Consider the following 21147-nt stretch of genomic DNA (forward strand, 5'->3'; position numbering starts at 1 on the left):
AATTAATCATAAGGCAGCGCTTGCTCCACTTAAAAAAAAACACACAACACTTTGTCAGCAGGCTTCATTTGTAGGAAAGTACTGCCAAGAGTCCCAACTCCCTGCACTTCTCAAAATCCTCTGGAGGTGTCCAATCCGTATTGCTAAATTCCTACTTGACAACATCGCCGCGAGGTGGCGCTATGCTTTGAGTAAGATAAAACTCCTTGGTCACTAGCGCTCGCCACCGGGAGGCTTCCGAACGCTCCACCTGGGCTCCACAATTAAAATTTGCAATGTAGCCCCCCGCGGGGTGTGTGTGTGCGCAGCGTCCAAGAAAGGCTAATTCTCCTAGTAGCAGCTTGTTTTTCCACTTTAACAGCCAGCATTACGACTGCCTTGAAGACTTTCAAGGGCCGTAGATTTCGCATTGCGGTCATTTAACGCCCAGCCTGTGAGTGATACCTCAAGCAGAAGAAGCCAATAAGTTGTGTCTGGGGCGGAACCTTGGGGCCAGGAAGTGCTTAGGCATAGCTCCCCACCACTGTGCCGCTGCTGCGGCGAAGGAGCTGTTATCCCACACGCTTCCTCTCTAGCTTAAGCACACGACCGCGGCAACCTGAGAGTATCGCCTGCTCGCTTTTCAGTAGCTGCATGCTCCAACCACCACGATCGGGATGGCTTCAGGTAGGGAGACGTGCGACCAATTCAGAACACACACACACAAAACAGAGTACAGGACCTTCCGCGGTCACTTGCCCCCTGTGTTAGTTCCTGAGCTGCTGTGCTGACCAAGGCGGTTTTTGTTTCTCTTGGTTTTGTTTCGGTCACACTTCCTCCTATAGTGCCAGATTGCAGTGAACTCCTCGGGACTTCCTGAGCGTCCCCCGCCAGGAGGAGATTGACTGCAAAGGCTGAGCCTTTTGTGGTGCTCCTCCTGCTACACGGTTCCCAAAGCGGAAGAAGACTGGGGATCTAATTTTAATGGCGCGCACGCGTAAAGTCTCTCTCTCTCGGGTCCTGAGTTAGGAGGACACTGAAGGCTCGCGAAAAGATGTTGGGCTCACGGGAAAGCGTGTGTGGAAAGCGGATGGAGCGAGCTGGTGGCTCCCACACTAGGGCTCCCTTCCTCCACTCCTGTACGCGGTGGGGAGTTCCGTTTGAAGCAAGGAGGGAGGAGGGGGATTCAAACGATGCGAAGCAGGATCCTTTATTAGAGAGGGGAATAGGGAGTGACCAGTGTCCGGCCCGGGGCGTCAGCTGCTTGTGATCTCGGCTTGCGGCGAATAATAATTAACCAGGAACTCCTTGCAAGTTGCTACCAAGAGGGCAGCCCCTTCCGTCAACTACAGCGCCATTTCATATATGCAGCCGACCACCCTGCCCCCACCCCAACCGGCCTCTGGCGCTGGGCGGCCAGGCTGGCCTCCATCCCCCAACCCCAAAATGCGAGATCTTCCTGAAGCCTCAGTCCTTCCGCCACTCAAAAACAAAACACCCTCTGACTGCGGAACCACCCTCCCTCACGGGGTCTTCCTCAGGCTAAATATTTGCGCAAGTGGCCATTGCGCAAACTACTCCTGCTGTGAGACCAGCTGGGGTTGCACCACATGCGGTTTGTGTGGATCGGATTCGGACCAGAACGCCGCCAGCAGCAAGCAAGCAGTCCGCCTGCATCACAGGCTCCACCTCCACAAAGCTGGTGACGCCGCCACGGCGCTCAGCATCTTTGAAGAAGCGGGCAGGCCCGAGTAGGAGGAGGGGCCAAGCACTTCAAAATGTGGTCCATTGTGTCAAGTTGACGGTGTTGGCACAGAAGCCCGCCGGTCCAAATTCAAACAGAGCCGATGCGGCCGCACCGATCTATTACTTTAGCCCAGACTTGCCAGCTGATGGCGAAACTGGTCGTGTCCTGAAGCAAGGAGCTTCGGATACAGGACCTGGGGGAAACGACCTGACTAGCAAGCCAGAGGTTGCCGGTTCTAATCTCTGCTGGTACGCTTCCTAGAATGTGGGAATATGGGGAACATCTGTATCGGCACCAGCGATATAGGAAGATGCTGAAAAGCACCATCTCACACTGCATGGGAGGAGGCAATGGTAAACCTCTTCTTTATTCTACCAAAGACCACCTCAGGGCTCTGTCATCCCCAGGAGTCAAGAGACTAGATGGCACACCTTTCCTTTACCAAGCAGCAGGGACATAGCAAGGTTGGGCCCAGAAACAAGATTTCATAATGCCCCCCCCCACCTCACTAAGCTCAGCTCTTGAAGTAAAGAAATCTTAAATGAGGCTGAATAGTGGTGACAAAAAGCACAGTGTGTGTGTGTGTGTGTGTGTGTGTGTGTGTGTGTGTGTGTGTAAAAAATCTCCTATCTGCCACAATAGAACATCATCCTAAATTATTTTTTTAAGGGTTTTGTAAATTGTGGACTATGCAAGTCATTTAATGGTACTAGAGAAAGACATGCTGTTCTGGTAGCTCCAGGTCTTAATACTCACAACAATTTCAGAGGATGAATACAACTGAAGGAACCCCGGGCGGGTGCGTGGCTGGGGGAGTCAGTCATGTGACTTGGCTCTGGGGGGCCCCCAAGGCAGTGGGCACACAGACAACTGTCTCCCCTTACCCTATTATAGTTACACCCCTGACACACAGGAAAAGCTGACTGTGTTGCCATTCATGGGAAAAACACAAGACTTTAGAGACCAATCCGCCATCTATGGGATGGGGGTGGTGGGCAAGTACCTCTCAGAAGTTTGCCCCCACCTGTCCCCCATTTATGTTTCAGAAATCTAACATGTGGCACACAACTTTCTCGCCCATAAATGCAGTTTGCCCCTTCTGTATCCCCTCCTTCAATTTCGCTCCTTTTACACACAGAAGCAGGCTTTACCAGCAAGTTTACTGGGAGGCTTTACTGTGAACTGCGAAGTTGTCCCCAGGAACCAATACAAATAGTGGATTTCTTCACCCCATATAAATTGGGCTACACTCTAACGCACTGGGAAAATCCTGGATTGTGTGTGAACTGCTCCCCGATAACTTGCAGGGACAAATCAGGCCGATATGTGAACATCCCCCCCTCAATTCCCGAGGAGATGTGAGTTAAAGGGCTTTAAAAGCCCCATGGGAAAAGCTCCCAGGAACTTTTAGGCACAGCAGGTTTTACAGGGAGGCTTTACTGTGAACTCAAAGTTGTCCCCCAAAACCATGGCAAATAGTGGATTTTTCTACCCCGATTTTTCTACACTCTAACGTGCTGTGAAAATCCCAAATTGTGTGCGAATGGCCCGCCATAAGTCGCAGGGACTTTGGGTAAATCTAGCTATGTGAATGCATCTCCTCCATTCCAGAGAAGCTGCAAGTTAAAGGGCTTCAAAAGCCGGGTGTGAAAAGCTTCCAGGGAGTTATTCACACATGACTTCATGCTGCGGGGTAAATGTTGAGTGAAGCCACTTCGAATTACACTTGTGGCATTGAGGGAAGCAGCTCCTCCCCTCTACTCTCAGGCTTTATTTTGGTGCAGGTTCACATCTCATGCCTTTGTGTTTTCCTTCTAGCCAATAGGAGTGGGGGGGAAAGAGATATTTCTAAAGCCTACATCAGTGCCTTTCCCTATTTGCTCCGGCATTTTCAGAAAAACTCCTTAAAACCAGCATTTAAAAAACTCGGAAATACAGCGAGATAAGCTAGAATTTGGAAGACAAAGCCCAATTTGTGTGTGGAGTGCTTCCAAGGATCTCGAATGGACTTCGTGGTGTGTTTGGCTGGTGTGTGAATGCACACACTCTCTTCCGGAGGAGATTCAGGGTAGCAGCCCTGTCTGTAAAGCCTCCCAGGCTGGCTAATCCAAAACACATTTAAAATTGATTGGCTTCCATATCGGCTTCAAGCACACCTCATTGCCTTTCTTAGATCCAGTTGCTCTGGTTTAACCGGATTGTAGATGAGACTAAGCAATAATGTACTAGGTGGGGGGTGGATAGGAATAGATACCTTTTTGGCGCAGTAGCACCATGAATCAGGGTTATTTTCTATTCTGAGAAAAGTCAAGATCACTTTTAATTTGGGATTGGTTAATTAATCAATTAACTGAGGAACCCCTGCTGACTGAGCAAAGGGAAACTTTTAAAAGTGGTGATTATCTTTATTGAGCAGGGGGAGAGCAACTGGCCCTATCCAACCCCAGCACAGCATCTCTCCAGTGGCTGTTGCTGGAGTCTGTCTTATGTTTCTTTTTAGATTGTGAGCCCTTTGGGGACAGGGAGCTTTCATTTTTATTTATATTTCTTTCTTTCTTTATTCTTTCTTTCTTTCTTTCTTGTAAACCGTGTCGGGAACTTTTTGTTGAAAAGCGGTACAGTATATAAATATTTGTAGTAGTAATTTGGATTAGTTGCTCCCCTGTCCTCCTAAGACTTTGCAGTCCAGGCTATGTCCATTACTATGGGAATAGGTTCCACTGAAACTAGTGACACTTACTTCCGAGAAAAGAAGTATTGTGGGGCACCACGCGTTTGCAACCGCAATTGGGATGACTAATAGGTAGATTCAACCTGCATTCTCTCTATCCCCATCCTCTCTTTTTCCTTTCCAGTGCGTGCTTATAGGTGGGAAGGTGTTAGTGACAGTGAGAATGGAAGCAGGGGCGGTAGTCATTCTCGATCACAGCAGAGTTTGCGCATGTGGCCTTCGCTGCCTGCGGAGCACACCATGTCCTCCCACACCCATTTGGGAACTGTGGGAGGCGTTCTTGGGAAGACTGGGGCTGAGCAGGGCGGGGAGAAACGGTGCGCAATCTCGGTCGCCCGCCTTGTGGGAGCAACCGATCGATCCTACAGCCCGATCCTATGCTGGTTTACTCGAAAGAAAACCCTACGCTGAGGCTTGCTCCCAAATAAACCTCAGCACAATTGCAGCCTTTGTGTTCTTATCCAGTGCACACCCGCTGGTGTATTGGCGGTGCACACGGTGCTTCTGACACAGGATCCGGCGGGCACGATCGACGGCGAGGGAACTTTGATCCGCTCCTTGTCTGGGAGGACTGCGCTCTCCATCAATCAATAGCAAGGGGCGCGGCCCAGCTCAGGCCCCGCCTCTTTCTGGAGCACGGGAGAGTAGCAGCGCCGGGTCCGAGACTTCAGCGGAGCATCTGAAGAAGGGAGCAAAATGTCGTCTGGCATCGTGCCTTCCAAGAGCGGTTCCCCGCTGAGGAAGCGAATCAGTCTTCAGGCTCCCATCGCAGGAGGTGAGCGTGGGTGGTGGATAGTAGCAGCTTTCCCTCCACCCCCCAACCCCAAGCGAGGGGGAAGCTCAAGCTGAGGGGCAGTCCTTGCTTGTCTCGTTCTCGCCCAGAGTCCCGTCCCCCCCCCCCGGCAATTTCCCCAAGCTATTCCTCGGCAAAGTCTTTTCTACGTTCTTGGGCAGATAGTTGCTCCCTTGTTGGTCCGTTTGCTAGCTGTTGCAGGGACACCTGGGACGCGGGTGTGTGTGTGTGCGCAAAAGAGCGTAAGTGTATGAATGGCTTGTTTTGTGGCACAGTATCAGTATGGCATATCGACAAGCTTTAAAATAGTGGTTCCACCCTGTGTATGTGTTGGCATGAACAGCACAAAAACATGGAGAACCAAATGCTTGGCTGTTGAGCTGGGGAAGGGGAACTGGCAATCTGGATGCTTTGCCATTAAGCTCTCTCTCTCTCTATAGAATGATGACCAGAGACTGCTACTTCGAGTCTTTAGCAGTGATTTTTTAAAAAAAGGATGCTGCATATAAGGCTGCTGCTGATGAGAGTAATGCATTCTCTCTCTCTCTCTCTCTCTCTCTCTCTCTCTCTCTCTCTCTCTATATATATATATATATATATAAATATTTTATACCTCCCCATCCAGAGGCTCTCCAGGGGTGCTTGTGCATTCTGAACACAAGGCATTGAGAAATTAAGTAAAATCTTGGGCTCTCTCTAATTGCACCTCAGATTTTTCTTGAAACAGTTTCTCTAGTGTTTGTCAATCTATTTCCTCCCCACCAGATGCGCTTGAGAAGGATGTTCAGATCCTCCACAACAACTTAATAACAACTATGCATTCCTTGGCAATGCAACAGTTGTCTAAGAAAGACTCCTAATCGTCTTATTTTATTTTATTTTTTGAGCCCACTGCTCCCTAGAGCAGTGGTTCCCAGCCTGGGTTCTTCCAGATGTTCAACTACAGCTCCCATCTCCCCCAGCTACAATTTACTGTGGCTAGGGATTTTGGCAGTTGTCGTTCAGCAACATCTGGAAGAACCCAGGCTGGGAACCACTGCTCTAGAGACTGGTCTCGGAAGAACCTTCTTTGAATAGCAGGCTTCAGCTCTGAAACACTGGAGAAGTAATAAAGATGTAGGTTGCACCTGAGCACGTGCAGCATTTCCTTAGCAGTGAAATGCTTAGCAGGACTGAGTATTTCCTTATCAGTGAGGAATTACAGTCTGCTTGTACACATTGGGTGAGAGTGTATGGCTAGGTGTACTTGAGCCCTGGTGCCCCAGTCCTGAGAAATTAAACTCTGCTTAGATCTCCCTGCTTTTTTGCTTTGTGCCTTGTTGATTAGCCGGGACCTGTGTGTAGTGCTATGCAGCCTGTTTGTGGGAGAGAAATGACAGGAACAGAAATATTCTAAGTCGTCTGGCCTTTTTTTTTTTTTTTGAGAGAGAGAGTTCTGTGTCTCTTGCAATGTATCTGCCTTTGGTGGGAAACATGGAGATCTTTCCACCTAAAAGTCACAGCTCCTTAATGTGTGGGTATGTCTCCAGTGTATGAGTATGTAGGAACTGCAGTAGCTCAGTAGGTTATATGGCATTGTGCTCCCCCTGAAGCTGATTGCTGCTCCATCTGGCATTCCTTGCAAGCTCCTGATTTCTCTTCACTTGGAACTTTGAGATACCAGGCAGCTGGTACCTAAAAATACATATAATTATACACATACTGTACTTTGCTAACCATTTTCTATAATGTGATGTTGGCTGGCTGGCTTGATGACCATAGAACATAAGAACAGCCCTGCTGGATCAGGCCCAAGGCCCATCTAGTCCAGCATCCTGATTCACACGGTGGCCCACCAGATGCCGCTGGTGTGAAACAGGATGGGATGGGAGTGAGGTATTTTTGAGAAGGGGTATCATCATAATATTAATGGTAGATGCTATATACTTGGGTGCCTGAACTTGAATAGTCCTGGGTAAAGGGTGCATTGATGGAAGATGTTTCTGCACACTGTTTTCCTTTCTGCCCCCTATGTTTTGCATTTTAAAAATAGCTACTGCCTGACTTGTTCAGCTGGATTGCCTGGGATGTTTGGCAAAACATAAACATCAGGCAAAGTGGAATTATTGCAGTCACTTGTTGCCATTTCTTGTAGTTGCTCTGGAGATAAGTGTCTCCCCTGAATGGGATTTCAGCATCAAAATACTGTATGGCTGTGTTTTTCCACTTGATTCCCCAAATCCTGCATTCCCAGCAGTCTAGGTCTGATTCTTTCTAGACTGCATTCTGAGTATTCTGCTTGCTGGCCCTCAGTTGATCATTTGAGATGGCAGTCATTCACATGATAGTTCGCATGCTGCTCCAGACTGCTAATCTGAATCTGCTTTTGCTTCACCATCTTCACATCATGAGGCTTGGGGTGACCAAGCAGAGGATGAAAACAGGGCAGGCATTTACAGATACACTTGCCAGCTCACCAGTGGTGAGGGTCTCAAGCCCTCTTGCAAGCAGGACACCCAGCAGCACAGAGCTCTCCTCACCAGAAGTCTCATTTCCACTATCTGTTTTTGAAGGCAAGAAACAGCAGGAATATTTTCTGAGCAGTAGGAGAGGACTCGCACTGTTCCTTTTCTCCATTTCCCAGACACCTGCTTCTCTCCTAAGCCCTCTCTGTGTGTACCAGAAATGGATCTGAAGAAAGAGAGGGGATTGGTGGCTATCACAGATCATGGCTGGCTGGTGAGCTAAGCCTAAACTTGTAGAGCCCTGAAAAAGGGAAAGCTACCCCTAAAGTAGGGTGGGGTGAGTGGATGGCTCATGGCTGTTTATTCAGTGCAAAGAGCTCCTGGCTCTCAGGGAACAAGTTGTTTCCCTTGAAGCCAAGGTGGCTGACCTGGAGAAGCTCAGGGAGGGAGAGAGGCATGTGGATGAGACCCTCAGGGATGTGATAGAGGCTTCCCACTCTCAGGCTAACAGCTCCTCCACTGCTGTGGAGAATGAAGATCTCGGATAAGGAAGACATCAGTTTGAGGAAGAGGGGAATGTTCCCTTAGAAGGGACCCCTTTCTTTGGTGATGCACCCATATCCTCTTGCACAGAGAATACTCTTCCGGGGATTGGGGGCCTCCTAGTAATGAGTGAGTCGATCATTAGTGGCATAGAGAGATGGGTTTGTGACCTGCGAGTGGACTGCAGGTTGATTTGCCTGCCTGGTGCAAAGGTTGCAGACGTCACGCTGTGTCTAGGTAGGCTGTCAGGCAGTGCTGGGGAGGAGTCAGCTGTCGTGGTACGCATCAGCACCAAAGATGTTGAGAAATGCAGTTGGGAGGTCCTGGAAGCCAAATTTAGGCTGCTAGGTAGCATATTGAAGTCCAAGACTCCCAGGGGAATGTTCTCTGAAGTGCTCCTTGTTCTACACACAGTGCCGGCAAGACAGGCGGAGCTGAGGGGTCTCGATGTGTGGATGAGATGGTGGTGCCAGGAGGAGGGGTTTAAATTTGTTAGGCACTGGGATACATTTTGGGGCAAGCAAAGCCAGTACAAAAGGGACAGGCTACACTTGAACCAAGATGGAACCAGACTGCTGGCGCTTAAAATTAAAAGTTTACAGAGCAGCTTTTACAAAAACACCAGGGAAGTTGCTGACAGACACTGGGTGGTATCTCGTTTGGCAAGCAAAATCCCCTAAGGCAGGCATCCCCAAACTGCAGCCCTCCAGATGTTGCTGAACTTCAACTTCCAGCATACCCAGCCACAAAAAATTGTGTCTAGGGATGCTTGGAGTTGTAGTTCAGCAACATCTGGAGGGCCGCAGTTTGGGGATGCCTGTCCTAAGGTGTGAGGGTGCAAACATTTCAGATAAACCAGAAGGGGACAGAGTAGAACCAGGAGTAGAGCAGACACATGAGAGCTGGTCAAATGACAGCAGGGGAGCTAGCATACACCAACATCAGCTAGGAGATTTGATGTATAGGTGTGTTTATACCAATGCCAGAAGCCTCCTAGCTAAGATGGGTGAGTTGGAGTGCTTGGTTGCTAATGAAAACCTAGATACAGTGGGCATAATGGAAACCTGGTAGAATGGTGAGAACCATTGGGACACTGTTATTCCTGGATACAAACTTTATAGGAAGGGGAGGATTGGGAGTGGAATAGCACTGTATAGTAAAGAAGGGATAGAATCTAACAAGCTAGAAAACCTAGGAGGACCAGTGTCCTCCACAGAATCATTATGGATGACAATACAAGAGTTGAAATGTGTTACTAAGGACATGCTATGGCTCTCTGGATCAAAACACTGAGAGTGACCTGGAGTTGGAGAGGCAAATCAGAGAGGTGTCAGAGAGAGCGAGCAGTAATAATGGGTGACTTCAATTACCCTCAGAAAGATTGGGCAAATTCACATTCACTATTGACAGAGAGGCCATATTTCCAGACGTGCTAAATGACTGCCTTAGAACAGTTGGTCGTGGAACCAACCAGAGAGAAGGTGATCTTGGACTTAATCCTGAGTGGTGCCGAGGACCTGGTGTGAGTTGTAGAAGCATTGAGGAATGGTGACCATGATGTGATCCAATTCAGCTTGTATGTGAGTGGAGCATTGCCAAGGAAGTCCAACACAGATGTGTTGGACTTCAGAAGAGGAAACTTCTCAAAAATGAGGGGACTGGTAGAAAAGGAAGCTGAAAGGGAAAGTCAGGAGGGTCAAATCACTCCAGAAAACATGGAACTTATTAAAAACACAATAATAGAAGCTCAGTTGGAAAATTCTTGAAAAATTAAAGGTTAACAAATTGCTAGGGCCAGATGGCATCCAGCCAAAAGTTCGGCAGGAACTCAAATGTGAAATTGCTGCTCTCCTAGCAAAAATATTTAACTTGTCCCTAAAATCAGGCTCTGTACCAGAGGACTGGAAAGTAGTTAATGTAAATCTGATTCTCAAAAAGGGATCCAGGGGGGATCTGGGAAACTACAGGATGGTTAGCTTAACTTTGGTGCCGGCTAAATTGATGGAAAGCTTAATTAAGGACAAAATTGTTAAACATATAGAATAACTACAGGCCTTGCTGAAGGAGAACCAGCATGGCTTCTGCAAGGGCAAGTCTTGCCTCACTAACCTTTTGGAGTTCTTTGAGAGTGTCGACAGGCATGTAGATAAAGGAGATCTGGTTGACATAGTATACTGGGACATCTAAGAAGCTTTTGACAAAGTTCCCCACCAAAGGCTCTTGAGTAAACTTAGCAGTCATGGGATAAGGGACAGGCTCATCTGTGAATTTGTAACTGGTTAAGGGCAAGAAACAGAGGGTTAGGGATGTGCACAAAACCGGTTTGGCCTGTTTGGTTCAAATTTGAACCAGGATGGGTAGGTTCAGTTTTGGTTTTGCTTGAACGCCCCCACACCCTTGGTTCAGTTCAAATTCAAACCCAACTTGAACCAGTTCTAAAAGGTTCTGCATAGGGTATAATGGGGACTTGAACCAGCCCATTATTTCCTATGCAGAGAACCTAGGGGCACAAACCCAGGATGGGTGGTAGGCACCCAGGTGTGCCTACCTACTACCCACCGAACCCCAAAGCAATAAAACACTCCTGCGATTGTAGATATTTTTTTTTTGAATTTTTAAAAATTTTCTGCATTTTCTCATAGGGAATAATGGAGATTTGAGGATGCCCCAACTTGCCCCCTGGGGTTGCCTGGCCACCAAAGTGAATTTGGGTGCAAGGCAGGTATGGCCACAACTCCCCTCAGGAGCCCTAAGCCAGTGGAGTTCATGGTTTATTTTTTTAGCATGTTTCAATGCAATAAATAGTGTGTGACCTTAAATGCTGTGAACTCTGAGTTAAGAGTTCACAGCAATTAAGGCCACACACTGTTCTACTTATAAGTGGGGGAGGGACTCCTGTTCATTGCATTAAAACAGGCTAAAATCTTGAAAAAATTATAAAAAATAAACCATGAGCCCCACCAGCTTGAGGCTCCTAGGAGTTGTGACCATACCTGCCTTGCACCCAAACCCACTTTGGTGCCCGGGTACCCTCAAATCCCAATTATTCCATATGGGGAAAATGCAAAAATTTGAAAAATCTTCAAAAAATAATCTAAAATTGCAGGAGTGTCCGATTGCTTTGGGGTGCAGTGGATGGTAGGCACCCTTAGGTGCCTACCACCCACCCCAGGTTTGTGCCATTAGGTGCTCTGCATAGGGAATAATAGGCCAGTTCAAGTCCCCATTATATCCTATGGGGAAAATGCAATTTTAATGATTTTTTGAAAAGAAAATTTGCAGAAGTGTCTGATTGTTTTGGGGTTGGGGTAGTAGTTGGAACCCATCATCATCATCAATTTTATTATGACCGTTGGCCAGCAGGTAGTTGGAACCCATGGGTTCCTACCACCCCAACCCAGTTTTGGAGGCTCAAACTTTCAAACGTGTTCAAACTGGTTCGAATAGAACCAGACTCTGCTTGGTTCGAACACAGACCAGCATTGCAAATTCAATGCCCTGTTTGGTTTGGGTTCAAATCTTTGAACCGAACCAGTTCAAATTCAAACCTGTTTGCACATCCCTACAGAGGGTAGGAATCAATGGACAGTTTTCACAATGGAGGGAAGTAAGAAGTGGGGTCCTCCAGGGATCTGTATTGGGACCAGTGCTCTTTAACTTGTTCTTAAATTATCTAGCAGTTGGGGTAAGCAGTGAAGTGGCCAAATTTGCAGATGACACTAAACTGTTTAGGGTAGTGAAATCTACAACAGATTGTGAGGAGCTCCAAAAGGATCTCTCAAACAGGGTGAGTAGGAGACAAAATGGCAAATGTGGTTTAATGTAAGCAAATGTAATGTGATGCATAATGGAGCAAAAAAACCCAACTTCACATATATACTGATGTGGTCTGAGCTTTCAGTGACTGATCAGGAGAGAGAATTTGGGGTCATGGTGGACAGCTCATTGAAAGTGTAGACTCGGTGCACAGCATCTGTGAAAAAGGCACATTCCATGCTAGGGATCATTGGGACGGTGACTGAAGATAAACATGCTGATATTATAATGCCCTTATACAAAACTATGGTGTGGCCACATTTGGAGTACTGCGTACAGTTCTGGTCACTGTATCTTGAGGACATTGTAGAACTGGAAAAGGTACAGAAGGGGGCACGAAGATGATTAGGGGGCCTGAAGCACTTTCCTTATGAGGCAAGGCTACAGCATCTGGGGCTTTTTAGTTTGGAAAAGAGGCAACTGAGGGGTGATATGATCAAGGTGCATAAAATTATGAATTGGGTAGATAAATTCCCTCCCCCCCCATAACACTAGAACCAGGGGTCATCCCATGGAACTAGTGGCTGGGAAGTTTAGGACCAACAAAAGGAAGTACTTGTTCACACAGCACATAATTAATTATGGAATTTTCTGCCACAGGATGTGATGATGGGCACTAGCTTGGATGGCTTTAAAAAGGGCTTAGACAAATTATTGGAGGACAGGTCTGTCAATGGCTACTAGTCTGGTGGCTATAGGATACTTCCAGCCTCAGAAGCAAGATGCCTCTCAAGACCAGTTGCAAGGGACCAACAGCAAAAGAGAGGGCATGCCCTTGCCTCTTGCCTGTGGGCTTCTCAGTGGCGTTTGGTGGGCCACTGTGTGAAACAGGATGTTGGACTAGCTAGGCCTTGGGCCTGATCCAGCAGGGCTGTTCTTATGTTTTTGTGATTTTCCTTCTATCTTTTCTCTCTTCCCATCCGTATCATCAATGGGCAGCAGTCCACCCTCATGCTATATAGGTTGTAAGGTTATAAAAAAACACTCTGTATGTAGCAAACTAGCACACATAAGGGAGAGAGGCTTAGTATATCCCTCTCCATGAGTTTACTATATGGCGGGAGATTGCTTAGAAAAGGCCGGTGGCTGGGGCAGCACTCAGAATTGAATGTCTGTCCTGCCCTTCAGGATAAAAATCTCTCCTTCAAAAAAAGTGAGTTTGACACTTGTCTGCACTCGTAAGGGATAGGAACATAGGAAGCTGCCTTATACCGAATGGATACAACAGCCACTGTTTCTGCCATACCTTTGTTTCAGGGTGTAGAGGAGGAATCCCTCAATGTTAAGCCTGGGCTTTGTGAAACTGCTCTGAAAAAAAGAATATACTTCTATACCTTTGTTCTCTAGTACTTTGTTCGCAGATGGTCACTGTAAGTGGCGCAGCGGGGAAATGCTTGACTAACAAGCAGAAGGTTGCCGGTTCAAATCCCCACTGGTACTATATCAGGCAGCAGCGATATCGGAAGATGCTGAAAGGCATCATCTCATACTGCATGGGAGGAGGCAATGGTAAACCCCTCCTGTATTCTACCAAAGAAAACCACAGGGCTCTGTGGGTGCCAGGAGTCGAAATCGACTCAACGCCACACTTTACCTTTACTTTGTTCGCAGACAGGTAGATGTGACTGCATATCATTGATATACTGCAGTAAAACACCATGGCTTTGCCTTGGCAGAGTTAAATGACAGAGAGCACTGGCTGGCTGGCTGTGATGTCAGAAGAGGTCTGTTTAGGGACTATGGCATATTTCAAAATAGCTGGCAAAATGCCAGGCATGAATTCAGCTATTTCACCTCTTAGAAACAAAAACGAAGTACTCTTACAATTCCACTTTATTCCTCTGCTGAGACAGGAGTAATCTAATGAGATTGTGTATGTTGTGTGGATTGCCTTGCAAACAAAGAATTTGATACGAGACACAAAGCCTGCCTTACTAATGATCTTGGCTTTCTTTCTTTCTTTCTTTCTTTCTTTCTTTCTTTCTTTCTTTCTTTCTTTCTTTCTTTCTTTCTTTTAAAAAGCAGGTTTATCTAGCCTTTCTCAAACTTCCAAATGGTGGAGAAGCCGAGCAAGACTAGCTTCCAGTGGTAAAGGGGAAGTGCTTTTACCTTTGGTTCCCCACCACAACCCATGGCTAGCACTTCATGGTCCTACAGCTGGCTTGTCCCTGGTTTCTATATCCTTCAGCTCCCCCAAATTTGCCAACAATTCCAGTGTCTGGAACTGATCATCACTGGATGATCGATTTATCTTTGGATGCAAAGTGTATTATACAATCTGAACAAAAATGTGCATGATTGCATGCACGCTGATCTGGGTTTCCTTGGCTAATTTTGTGTAGGGCTCGGGCTGTTTTTTTGCACAATACATGCAGCCTTTTGACTGTAGTCAAGGTAACAGTATCTTTGCAGCAGAGCTGCTGTATTGTTCCAATGTTACAGTTCTTTATCCATCACTGCAAGTAAATTGCATTTCCTTAATTTGGGCTTGTGAAGTCAGGAGCACTTTGGGAATTATCTTGTCCTTGATTTATCAAGGATCACAGAGTAAGGCAAAGAATTGCATCCAAATCAGCTGAATCTTTCACTCTAACCTCTGAGTCAGCTTTCATCTCCTTTTGTTAAATGACCCACCTTTGTCCTCTAGGGCAGGGATTCTCAATGTGTGGGTCCCCAGATTTAATTGGACTTCAACTCCCATAATTCCCAACCAAAGGCCACTGGGGCTGGGGATTATGGGAGTTGAAGTCCAATAACATCTGGGGACCTACACGTTGAGAAACCCTGCTCTAGGGCTAAGAGATGCTGGAGCACTATGCACTTGTAGGGGATTCCCCCCCCCCATTTTAAGTCATTAAAGCAGGTGAAAGACAGCATTTGATCATTTGGGTAGAACACCAGAACGTATAAGGAGAGCAAAATTGTGATGGCTTTTTAAAATGCATGTTCTTTGGGAAGTATAGGGAATATTTGAGAAATAGCAAGGAAGAGGTATGGTCAGTTATTTAAAAAAATATTATTCTGCATTAATGAGCTTGATCTTGATAAATGTTGGCTGGGAGATGAATTTAGCTTTAAGTATCAGAGTAAATAGGGAAATAGGCAAATGTTTAAATGACATGTTGACTATAGACCTCTTGGGAGAAAATCTTGAGAACACAATCGTATTTACTGTGTGGCCCTCATGGGAAACTGTTCCTAGAACAAGATGATCATGCTGTGTGACCTAAGCAACATTTCTCAAATGCATATACTGCAGCAGCAGAACAAGCAGGATGGGGGTGCTCCCTTTGCTGCAGTCAAACTCTGATATCAACCTCAGCAGATTACTCAGCAGTGGGGCGGAGGAGTGGAGGGAGGAGGACTGAAGTACAAAAGGCATGTGGTAGTTTCCAGCTGTCCCAGGCTACAACATGGGAAGTGGCTGCTGGAGAAGATAAGAAAGTAGGGAGAAGAGATTAGACCAGGGCTCCTCAGCTTTGGCCCTCCTGCAGCTGTTCTCTTACAACTCCCATAATCCTTGATTATGGGCCACTCTGTCTGGGGATTATGGGAGTTGTAGTCCAGAAACAGATGGAGTGCCAAAGCTGAGCAGCTCTGGATTACAGAAGCTTGGCACAATGGAGATGCAAGAGGATGAACTAAGTGCTAGCTAGGTGCATGAGAGGCAGGAACAAAGTCGGAAGAAAGCTTGGGAGGGGTGGAGTCCAAGCAAGGGATTCTTGAGACTGAGACAGTGATGCAGTAGCCAAGGGCTGGGAATAGAGGTCAGTGGGGAACCAGGTGTTTTTTAATGGCATATAGAGGAATTTGGGAAGTCTGGGTGTCTACCCTTTTTATTTTAAAGAGGAAAGCTTTAAAAAATCATGCCATTTACAATAGGTCTTGACAGATTGTTTTTGGAACTAGGAGCCAGCCCAAAGATTTGGGAGCCAGTCAATGGACACTTGACACAATTACTGAGTGACAGAATTGTGGAGGGGCAGGGTAAATGGGCTTCTCTTTATTCCATTTACAAGTAACACACAGAGAACAAAACCAAGACTACCTGGGGCAAATACAGATTTTTTTAAAAAACTCCTCCTCTTGTCTAGGTATCACGATTAAATTTCTAGGCACCATGGCTCCCTTTGTCATGTCCTGATTTACAAGTTGAAAGAGTGGCTAGCTAGGCTATTTTTTAAAAAAACTTGGGATATATTAACCACATTTCCACTCTGAATAGGGTTCAGCTCAAGAGCTTCTGGTTTATGTAGCATTGTTTGTTCATATTCTGGCTTTTTGTGAATGAATTTCCCTGCTTTTCTGTGTATAGCTGCTCATTATAAGGCATCTGTTGCTACTGCTGTACTACAACTTGTGATTTTTCTTTTCAATTTAATTTTATTTAAGCAAATTTTCCTCTGCTGTGGGAATAATTTAGCTTCTATAAACTAATAAAAAATACAACTTGATTAAGAGATGTATATCCTGCTTTCAGACCCTCGAAAAGATCCCCAAGATGGCTATTTGCTTTGCTCAAGTTGTTCAAGACAACAAACTTTGTCAGTTCATATATATCCATGTGCTTCCATGGATATAAGAGGATTATCTTCCTAATTATGTGCTGTGTGAAGAAGTACTCCCTTTTGTCAGTCCTAATTTGTAGAATGTGCTCCCTGTTGAAATAAGAGCCTCCACATTTCTGACAACTTTTAAAAAGGCATTCAAGACACATTTGTACACTCAGGCTTTTAATTAGATACTGTTTTAATAGTTTAAACATGGTTTTAAATTTTAAATTATTGTGATGTTTTAACTTTTTTATTTGTTGTAATTTGTATTATTTTATTGTAAACCTCCCAGAGACTTTTGTTTTAAGTGGTATGCACATATGTTAAATAAAATAAACAGATAATAAATTTCCTGATCTTCAGTTTCATGGGATGACCACTGGTTCTAGTGTTGAGAGAGGGAGAAAATTTTCTCCTTGCCCACTTTTTCTACTCAATGTATAATTTTATGCACCTCTATTCCAAACTAAAGAGCCCCAGATGCTGCAGCCTTTCCTCATAACGAAGCTGCTCCAGGCCCCTGATCACCTTAGTTTCCCCCTTCTACACCTTCTTCAGTTCTACAGTGTTAAGATACGGTGACCAGAACTGAACACAGTACTCCAAATGTGGCCGCACCATTTTTATAAGGGCATAATACTTTAGCATTCTTATTTTCAATCTCCTTCACAATGATTCCTAGCATGGAATTTACCTTTTTCACAGCTGCCGCACACTGATAACACTTTCAACGAGTTGTCTACCATGACCTCAAGTTCTCTTTCCTGGTCAGTCACCGACAGCTCAGACCCCATCAGTGTATATGTGAAGTTGGGGGTGTTTTTTTTGCCCCAATATGCATCGCTTTCCACTTGCTTACATTGAACCACATTTGGCATTTTACCACTCACATACCCAGTTTGGAGAGACCTTTTTGGAGTACCTCACAATCTGTTCTGGATTTCACTCTCCTGAATAGCTTAGTAGTGTCATCTGCAAATTTGACCACTTCACTGCTTACCCGAACTTCTAGATGATTTATGAACATGTTAAAAACCACTGGCCCCAATACTGATCCCTGGGGGACCCCGCTTCCTACCTACCTCCATTGTGAAAACTGTCCATTGATTCCTACCATCTCTTTTCTGACCTTCAACCAGTTACCAATCTGCAGATGAACCTGTCCCCTTATTCTGTGACTGCTAAGTTTATTCAAGAGCCTTTAGTGGGAAGTCCTGCCCAAATGGAGAGAGCAGGAAGGAACTTTAGTGGGGAACTGTCTCAAGCTTTTTGGAAGTCTGTGTCAACCGGATCACCTTTGTCCATATGCCTGTTGACATTCTCAAATAACTCTAAAATGTTAGTGAGGCGAGACTTGCCCTTGCAGAGGCCATGCTGGTTCTCCTTCAGCAAGGCCCGTTCTTCTATGTGTTTAATAATTTTGTCCTTAAGTATGTTTTCCATCGACTTGCCCAGCACATAAGTTAAGCTAACAGGCCTGTAATTTCCTGGATATCCCCTAGAGCCCTTCTTGAAAACTAGCATTGGATTAGCTGCTTTCTAGTCCTCTTGTACAGAACCTAACTGTAAGGACAAGTTACATATTTTTGCTAGGAGATCAGCAATTTCACATTTGAGTTCCTTCTGAACTTTTGGATTCCATCTGGACCTGGCAATTTGTTCACTTTTAGTTTTTCAAGACCGTTTAGAACATCTTATCTTGTCATCTCAGATTGGCCCAGTTCTTCAGCCTCTGAGCTTGAGAAGCTCAGTTCTGGAGAGGGTATATGGTCAGTATTCTCCACTGTGAAGATAGATGCAAAGATTCATTTAGCTTCTCTGCAATCTCCTTTGTCCTCATTAATAATCCCTTTCACACGCTCATCATCTAAGGGTCCAACTGCCTACCTGGCAGGTTTTCTGCTTCTGATATATTTAAAGATGTTTTTATTATTCTCCTTAATACTTCTAGCTATATGGTACTCAAACTCTATTTTTGAACCCCTTATTGTCTCCTTGCATTTCTTTTGCCAGAGTTTATGTTCCGTCCTGCTCTCTTCATTTGGGCAGGACTTCCATTTTCTGAAGAAAGTCATCTTCTCTTTTTATAACTTCCCTGACTCTGTTAGCCATGCTGAACTTGCTGGTACCTTTCCTCGCTTTTGGTATACATTCAAACTGAGCTTCTGTTATTGTGGTTTTAAATAAGTTCCATGTTTTCCCCATCACTGGGTTGTCTTACTTAGGAAAAAAGATACATGAGGAAATTTTCAGGATACTTGAAAAGATACAAGAGGACGTTTTTCCTCTGTGTTTAGAGGCAAAAGACAATCTTCCTGCCAAAATGGTGGCAGCTCTAACGTGTGCCTGGTCTATAGTACAGTTAGCTCTCTCCTGATCATGTGATGCTCTCCATAGGAAGCTGATATGCCTGTGAGAAGTGCATAGCACAGCATATGTTTCAAAAGGAGATGAGGACATGGCTCTCCAGTCAAATATTAGATGTTGCTGCAGAGCATAAGCCTCTGTCTGTACTGTAATTTGAGGAAATTGTCCAGAACATGAGCTCCTAATAAAGGATGTTTGACCCCTTCGATTAAAAAGTACTTAAAAACAAAATTGTCTGTAAAAGACCTGAACAGCCTGCTGTTTTTTGTACACATGACTGCAGTCTTCTTTAGAATCTCGTCTGGTGCCTTTCTGAGTGGTAGAGGACTATTTCCTTTGCAATAGACTGGAGCTGCAGGCAGCGCCGAGACCTGAACCCTGATCTCTTAAGTCCGAGTCCAGAATTGTAGCTCTCCAGGCCACTTCTTTGTGGTAGACCAGCAGGTTCCTAGCTTGTTTTCCCTCCATCTTATTCATACCTGAAAAATGACAGCCATGCATATTTTTTGAGTGAAGCTGAACTTGTGCAGTCCTAGTGTGTGGAAGTGTTTTGTTTGACTCTCGGTCAAGGCCCAGTACAGCTGGATATTCTGATTTTGTTCAGATTTTTTTCCTTTGGTATTTACAAGTCAGCAATGTGCTTTGAGACTCTCTCTTGCCAAGCTGCCAGGGCCAGGCAAATGTGTTTAAAGCTACCTCTTAGCAGCAGAATTTCAACTTCCATTTCCTGGAGGCATCAAACTAATATAATCCTTATAGCAAAATTATTTGCTGTGTCTTAGATAATGCTGTGACCTTGGTTTGGCTGCTGAAAGAAGACCCCCCACCTTGACCAGATCAGGACTCCCATTAGGTGTGTTTCCATAGACTGAGCTCTTAAATGTGCCTTCCTTAAATTGATCTATAAGATCAATGCAAATGCTACATGGAGGGAAATATGCATTCTGTTCTCTTTCGTAGCATTCACACATGGCACAAATTCCGCAAGAAAAACTTGAAGGTGCCTTTTAGTGTTTCTTGTAAAAATGGCCTTTGTCTTTAGCCTTATGTACATTATGTTGTATGAGTGTACAGACATCTATATACTTTTGTGTGTTTTTGTGAATGATTGTACTTGTGTTCATTTTAAAAGTGAACCTGAGTACAGGTCCCTCAAATGTATGACACAGATAAGAAGTTTACTGCTGTACATAATGTGAGTACCTGTAGTTGTGTACAGATCTGTACCTCTGTACACATATACAAGTGTTCAACATAATGTCTGAATAAGGCTTTTGTCTGGTACCTTATTTAGAAAAAGGGCTTTGAAAGGTGTTCAGCTTACTAGCTGCACATAGGTTAGATCCATTATTGGCTTTCCAGTGGCTACAAAGCACAGGTTCTTCATACAAAAATGGGAGAGGTTTAGGAAAGAGAGATGCAGGCCTGTTCTTGACAACATGATAGGATTGTCTTTTTATTGTACAATTTTGGAGAAAGCTTTTAGATTTTATTGATCAGAAAATGAAAGCAAAAGTATCTTTTTAGCCATTTGGCAACTCTTGGTTTACTTTAAGGACTTTGTTCCTGGATTCTAACTTAATAGTAAATGTTATTAATAGCATACAAAATTATAGTTGTAGGAGTTTGAAAAGTGGTTACCAAAAATGGATATGTAGCTTTCCAAAATCTGGACTGTTGCTAAAATGGCCAAGCTGAATTATTTTATCAACAGCCTGGAGTGTAGACAAGCTGTTGACAACTATTGGGTTGGGAAACTTTTATTACATTCTAGAGAGAGAGTAGGAAACATCAGAATCTTTTCTTGATGGCACTTTCCCCCCCACTTGGAGGACAAGCTGGAGTAAAGTATCTTGATTTCCATTCTACTTTAGACCTTACTCAGCTTTATGCTGTATTGTACATACATAATGAAAAGGAACCAGCTTGTGTGCAGATCTCCCATTCTCCTCATGTGGTTGGTGGCATCAAATCAAAGTTGCCAAGTAATGGCTTCCAGTTTCACCAGGCAATAATGATTGCAAAGAATATATTTTTGATGTGACTTTCACCATTTCTCCAGAGACTTTGTCATCTGCATGATTCAAGTCCTCAAGAAACACAATATCAATATTTGGCTGAGGGAGCTCAGTTCTTCATTGTTGCCAAAACAGCTTGCTTTGGGGCTGCAGACA

The 21147-nt window shown here is 45.1% G+C and overlaps 1 protein-coding gene across 5 annotated transcripts in view; it reads left to right on the forward strand.

Moving 5' to 3' along the window:
- Window positions 1-232: 232 nt before the first annotated feature.
- Window positions 233-21147, forward strand: part of AMPD2 (adenosine monophosphate deaminase 2) — a 69678-nt gene continuing 48763 nt past the window's right edge. The window contains exon 1 of one of the 5 annotated variants that reach the window (XM_053246732.1): window positions 233-666. In XM_053246732.1, coding sequence (XP_053102707.1) covers window positions 657-666 — 10 coding nt within the window. In that variant the 5' untranslated portion in view covers window positions 233-656. Of the gene's footprint in view, window positions 667-4742; window positions 5233-5474; window positions 5493-21147 lie in introns of those variants that run through there. The other 4 variants (XM_053246729.1, XM_053246731.1, XM_053246730.1 and 1 more) reach the window with 4 other exon arrangements.

Source organism: Hemicordylus capensis, chromosome 4, assembly GCF_027244095.1.
Source record: "Hemicordylus capensis ecotype Gifberg chromosome 4, rHemCap1.1.pri, whole genome shotgun sequence".
Taxonomy (NCBI): Eukaryota; Metazoa; Chordata; class Lepidosauria; order Squamata; family Cordylidae; genus Hemicordylus; species Hemicordylus capensis.